General features: G+C 44.1%; 1 protein-coding gene across 1 annotated transcript in view; it reads right to left on the bottom strand.

Annotated features, from left to right (window-relative positions):
* Nucleotides 1–532: 532 nt before the first annotated feature.
* The window catches only part of NR2F1 (nuclear receptor subfamily 2 group F member 1), a 12974-nt gene continuing 7109 nt past the window's right edge, over nt 533–6397 (bottom strand). Inside the window, exon 6 of the mRNA XM_006913217.3 lies at nt 533–1590. Coding sequence (XP_006913279.3) covers nt 1310–1590 — 281 coding nt within the window. The 3' untranslated portion in view covers nt 533–1309. The remainder of the gene's footprint in view (nt 1591–6397) is intronic.

The raw sequence follows: 6397 nt of genomic DNA, 5'->3' as shown, positions 1-6397 counted from the left end.
GTACAGACCCCAACTCTCTCCCAGAGCTGGGGAGAAGCCAGACCCTCCAGGCACAGGCAGAAGTTGTGGAAGCTTCTGATGGGCCTTCTCCCTCCCTTGGCCCCCACTGCTACTGCTCCACCCTCTACAGCCAAGCAGGTTCTCACCTGCAGTCACTGAGGCATGCAATGACCTGGGACTCCACACCCTACCTCCCCGCACAGGACCCGGCCTCTTCCAGCCTGAGGCCCAGCTACATGGGGCTGCTAGCCTCCCACCACCCACAAGGTCATATCGAATGTCACTGGCAGCCAAGGCTCCCTGCCCTCCCTAACTACCATGGTCCATGCACAGCCGGGCCCTCCGAGCTCTGGCTCTCAGAATTTACAAAATCAAGGTAGTGGCTTGGTTTTAGGAAATAAATCTAGCCAACTTAGTAATGGACCTTTAAAGTTCTCCCTTCTTAACCGCCCCCCCCCACCATTTTAATAAGTAGAAATTAATTGGAGGGTTCTCTTGCACTGACGGCATCTGTCAAGCAACCAGACACATGGGTTTTGCTAAATTCTTTTATTTTTGTTTAAATTTTCACTTCAATTTTAATTCTTGAAGAACAGCCTTGACAACATATATCGCACTCATTATAAGAAGCAAAGGGTTATATCAAAAATTATTAGTATAGAATCACAGGAAATCTGGTTTGGAACCAGAAAAAAATACAAAACAGATATAGATACATAGACACAGGACAATTTTTTATAATTATTTGGAAAATGTTATTTTCCCCTAATTCTTGTTTCCTTTTTTATGTGCATACGATGTTTAAATTTTACAAAAAATGAAAATAAAGACTAGTATCTTACAAAATGAATAACAATGTTTGGGGTGCGTGTGTGTGTATGTGTGTCTTTCTACATAGGAGTCAGTCCACTTCCATGTGTTGTTTTCTGTACAGAATATATCCACATCCGTCCACAATAAATCCTGGAAGGTCCATTAGTCTCCTTCTGTTTTATTAAAATTCTCATGGTCCTCTCTTCCAAAGATTGTTTTCTTTTTCTCACCAGACACAAGGTCTTTTTTCTTTCCTTTCCAATGTGTTCACAGATCTGATCCTAAAAGAGTCTCTTTTTCTCCTGGTTTGCAGCTCAGGTTGCATTTCTGCAGAGTGGGCTGCTTCTGCTGACCCGGCCCTCCTCCCCCCTGCCCAGCCTGCCCAGCCCGCTGCACCCTGCATCAGCTGCCCGGTGTCCCCCAGGCTTTGGAGTCCATGGCCTGCCGGTCCTCTGAGTCTCTAGGGAGGTGGGGGCAGGTGGGAAGTGCCCAAGGTCTAGGAGCACTGGATAGACATGTAAGGCCAGTTGAAGCTGCTCCCAGACAGTAACATATCACGGATGAGAGTTTCGATGGGGGTTTTACCTACCAAACGGACGAAGAACAGCTGCTCGATGACTGAAGAGGACACGGTGCGCAGAGAGGGCAATCGCAGTAGCAGTTTGCCGAAGCGGCTGGGCTGGTTAGGGTACTGGCTCCTCACATACTCCTCCAGTGCACACTGAGACTTCTCCTGCAGGCTCTCGATGTGGGCGGCATCCGACAGGCCACAGGCATCTGCCCGGGGCAGTCACAAGAAGGAGAGACCAAGGGGAGGGGGCACAAGATTAGGTCAGTGAACAGTAAAGGCCCAAGTAACAAGCCATTACAATTTTTTTTAAGGAGAAAAGAGGAAAAAAGAAATAGAAGGAAAAAAAATCTGCCCCTTCATGCCTCCCTTCTCCTTTTTCCACCACTCCCTTCCCTGAACCCCCAATACAACAAATAAAATAAATCAAACCGCCACCAAGCCTGGGGGAGCTGGAGAGAGAAGCACACACATGCAGAGGCAGCAACCTCTCTAGTCCCTTTGTTTTTCCTCTTTCACCTTTGGATTAAATAATGTACGATGCTGGAGCCATGTTTGCTCTGTGTTGCAACCTGTCCTCTGCCTGCAGGGGAGCATCCTTCCACTGTGCTCATTAAAGGGAAGACTTTTGCCCCCTTTGCCTCTGATTTTGGGGTGTTCAGGAGCCCTGAAGAAATACGCAGCCTGAAGGCAGTCTTAAAAGCTTCTTAGAGTCCCCCTTTCAAGCCCAAATGACCCCAACCAGAAACCTCAAAGAAAACCTAGTTGTGTTGTGAACAAACACATGGGAGGGAATAAGGAATCATGGGCAGGCAGTGTTTGGAATCAGATCAAATCCATGCTTTAGCAAAATAAGATTTGAGATCCACTATCTATGCAAGCAAGAACTCTGCAGCAAATCCTTGGTGAGAGTGTACACTTCTATCTGTGTCTTAGATCAAGTAATTGAAAATTGGTCACATCTCTGTAAGCCATATAATAATCAGAAGGAATATGGCTCAGTTACTCCAGGCTGCAGAAAGGAGACATCTTCAGCGATCAGACACAAAGCTGGGCTAGAGACAGCTGCTGTTGTTGCTTCAGAACTGGGAGGTGGGGAGTTGAGAGGGGATTTGGGGAGACAGGCTTCCTTTTGTAGGACTAAGGGGGAAAAAGGCACCTATACATTATGACAGCATCTCAAAACTTGTGTATTTATCTCACATCAACCAAGGCTCCTCTCGGTCTCCTAAAAATATTTCAAGACAGCAGTTTATACTATATCGACTAACTAGAGGCAAGCAAATGGAGGGGACAGTATAATCAGAGGAATGCAGTGAAGTCTCCCTCTCCTAGTTCAAACACTCATGTTGTTTCTTATATTAATAATACATATTTTAAAAACAAGAAGATCACAGAGGAGCCCTTAGCCAGTCAGGAGGTTGACTAAAGATCAAAGGCAGAGTTTGCTAATATATAGATCTGGGAAGAAATTCATGCCTGGCGATGCCCCCAAAAGAACATTATATAATTGTGAATGGGCAAGTGTGACCCTAAGAAGACACAGAAAATGATTCAAAGTGAAACCTGTCTGCTGAGTTTCTGAGCTTTATGTCTTTATATTTCCAAGAACTGGGATTTACAAAGCATACTAACACCTTCATCTACAAGGCTATGGCCTCGAGAAAAAAAAAAAAAAAAAAAACCAAAAAACAAAACAAGTGATATTCCAAGAACTTCTGAGGCAAGTCTCCTTTGACCCCAGATCCAGACTGGGTTCCTCTCTGATGTCTAATTACTTTAGCCAGCTGCTTGGGTGCATCTACACTGGCCTGACTGGAGAAGTCAGTGAGGTTTTATGACAAGCAGGGCGAGGGCAGGAGCACTTTGGGGCTTTGCTGCTTAGGGAGGGGAATCTGAGGTCTGCCCTTGGCCCAGCTTGCTAGCCTGAATCTGCTGAAGGGCCACCATGAAGACTCATATTTACATATATCTTGCTTTACATGCATTATCTGCCTATTATGCCACAGGATCCCTTTTAACTTCAGACAATGCTAAATGAAAAGGACCCACTGATACCCCAGCAGATTTTTTAAAGACCCATATGGCATCCCCTCAGGTCTGTAAAATATTTATCTGATTTTTACAATTAGGGCCCCCAGAGTACAAGATCACTACCCTTCTCCCAGCTAGACCACTCCAAGGGAGAGAAGCCCAGAAAAGGCATACTTGGGCCCTGCACCGACTGCTTCGATTTCTTTCCTCTTTTGAAGTAAGAATGACTGTGGTTGGGCCCTACTGCCAGGTGCCAGCTGGCCAGCCCTACAGCCTCCCTCTAGCTGAAGCCCTAACTTTGGGCCTCGCTTCCCACTCTGGATAGTCATTCCCACTCTGGGTATTCCTGCAACAGGATTCCCCCAACGGTGTATAAGACAGTATGAGCTCTTAGATCGATTGGGTGGTTGTAGTAGCAAAACTAGGTGATCAGGGGGTGTAATGTAGTCCATTTTTATACTCCATGAGTTATATATATACCCCAGATAAGAAAAGGAGGCAGAATGTGCAAAATCCATGTCTCGCTTTTATATGTTAGTGTCAGTGTGGGAACCCTCAATATTTCTTCCACAGTATATGGAAAAGAAATTATGTAAATAAATAACCATTACTGTTCAGGCCCTCCCGGCTTAGCCTTTGTAGTGCAGAGAATGTATTTCATGTTGTGCATTCAGAAGAGTTTAGTGTGCAGGAAATATAGATGTAATCAGCTGCCATAACTAGAAATCAAAGTTATTATTGTACTGAAAATGGATTTATTGTATTTATGTTAACTAGATGGCTCCTTTCAGAGAAGTTCTCATTTATTTGAGGGAATATTTAGGTGTATGAATTAATGAATTTTGTAAAAAAGTAAGTTCAGGTCATGACCTAGTCCTTGGATGCTGTCCAGAATATTAAGGATTAAGCATACCATCCGGAGGCCAAATGTGAAAACCACCACAGGGAACCCCTGTGCCAGCTTCAAATACTTAACTGGAGCAAACCTCATTGGACAATATGTCTAAAACTGTCTTTTCCATCATTCAAAGTTTGCTCAAAAGTTGGATGACTTTGAGAAGGCTTCCCATGAATTCCCTTCTGGCTAGCAATCAAAACAAGTTTAGTCAAAAGTGAAAATGTGTTATATGCAGGGGAGGGGGGTGAATTACTACTGACAGCTCTATTTCCATTATCAGATATTCTGTTTGCAATTTTCCAACAAAATAATGGTATTGTTCACTTCTTGGCCTCCCTTGCACCTTGAAGACTTGGTTTAAGAAACTTCTTTAAGGAAACGTTTAAAAAAGGAACACTTTTCACAGAGGTTTTAGGATGAAAAGTTGAAAGAAAAGCTAAATAATTCCACAGTCTTCCCTGCAGCCTGCACAGTCCTTGCCTCTCTCTGGGAAAGGGCATGAGATCAGATAAGTCAAGGGGGTTCAAAGGACCTTAGAGAAGACAAGGAAAAGGGAGGGTAGACCTTTCTTGAGAAGACCTCTATCCAGCTCCAAGTCACATTTCTGCTTCAAGACACCTCACTGGATGAGATTTTAAAACCCCAGCTCCCCTGACACTGGCTTGCTTCCTGATTAATTTGGCTAAAGAGCTGGGTAGTGCAGAATCAGCCAGGCCCTAGGCCTGCCAGAGCTAAAACAGCCTGGTCACTGCTTCCCAGGCTCTTTGTCACTTTTGAAAAACACGTTTCCATCAAGAAGACTTATTAAGATAAAATGCATTCAAACACCAAGGAGGCTATTCAATAAATCTTCCATTTGTTTTAAGGTTCTCACTTTATCCTCTTGCAAAGAATAACTCCCTCTCCCACTAACAGGCCTGCATTTGCACTGAAAGTAAAAGGGGGGCAGTCCAAGTCCATGGCTCTGTCCACCCTGCATACAAATGAGATGCTCTTGTCTAAATAAATTATCTGCTGTTCAGATCGATATTAATACTACATTTGCTACATTACAATATTGTGCAAATTTAAGAGTCATTTTAATACAATGTAAATACGATTCTTCACGCATGAAAGCCAAGAAATATTGATAGATTATACCACAGCTTACTGTTTAACAAGGCCTTGGGAAAGGGTTTTTGCCATCTCTGCTCAAGAATGGTTTTAATTTGGTCTTTGGATGTCCTGGCTCTAGGATAGATTTATTAGGATAGTTTATTTGTTCTCTGAATGGAGGAATTTAAAACAATAGTGCCAATAATGGAGGTAAAACTGCAGCTAACCCTACTCACAGTGGGCAAGGCCCTATACTCAATCTGAGCAGCTCTGTTCCCCACCAGCGTCCCTTCTGGCTTTGTTTATATTTCCCCCCATTACCTGCTGTCTCGGGTGTTTATATGTTTCCCTCTTGCAGGTTACAATAATAAAAAAGGCGGGCAGTGTTCTCAAAGGCTCAGACCAGAGCCTTCAAAGGCAACATTAATACACTTTCGTAGAAGTTAATTTGAACCATCTATCATAAGAGAAATTGTTAACATGCACGTTACCACCGCCTACATTTAATTTGATATTTGTAAGGCACTCTGTTAAATTTCCAATGTTCGTGTGTTTCGCATGGCTATGAAATTTATCTCTGGGGCGGGAATCCGCCCATATTTTCGGGTTCCACAGTATTGCTTTTGTTTTTTATCTTTCTTGTTTAGATCGAATCCGGTTTTTACGACCCTCAATAACCTCAGCAACTGCAAACATGAATGGTTTCCGATAAGGGAAAATCAGGCAGCAATAAAGCAGGATTATTTATGATTTATTTGGGCGTACTCTTCTCTTTCCACCTCTGTGTACGTGTGTGTCTGTGTCGGGAAACTCATCCAGGGAGCGTGCCACACAGAGGAGAAAGCCACATTCCCACGTTCTCTTCCTTCCCTCTCCTCCTCCAGAAACGCTGAGCTCTGGCACGCACACGCAAGCACATCGCACACACATACACACCGCACACCCGCGCAGCCAGACGGATCCACGGCACCGCCTCTCCCCACCAGACA

This window comes from Pteropus alecto, unplaced genomic scaffold, assembly GCF_000325575.1.
Source record: "Pteropus alecto unplaced genomic scaffold, ASM32557v1 scaffold20, whole genome shotgun sequence".
NCBI lineage: Eukaryota > Metazoa > Chordata > Mammalia > Chiroptera > Pteropodidae > Pteropus > Pteropus alecto.
This window is presented reverse-complemented; position numbering and strand designations above follow the sequence as displayed.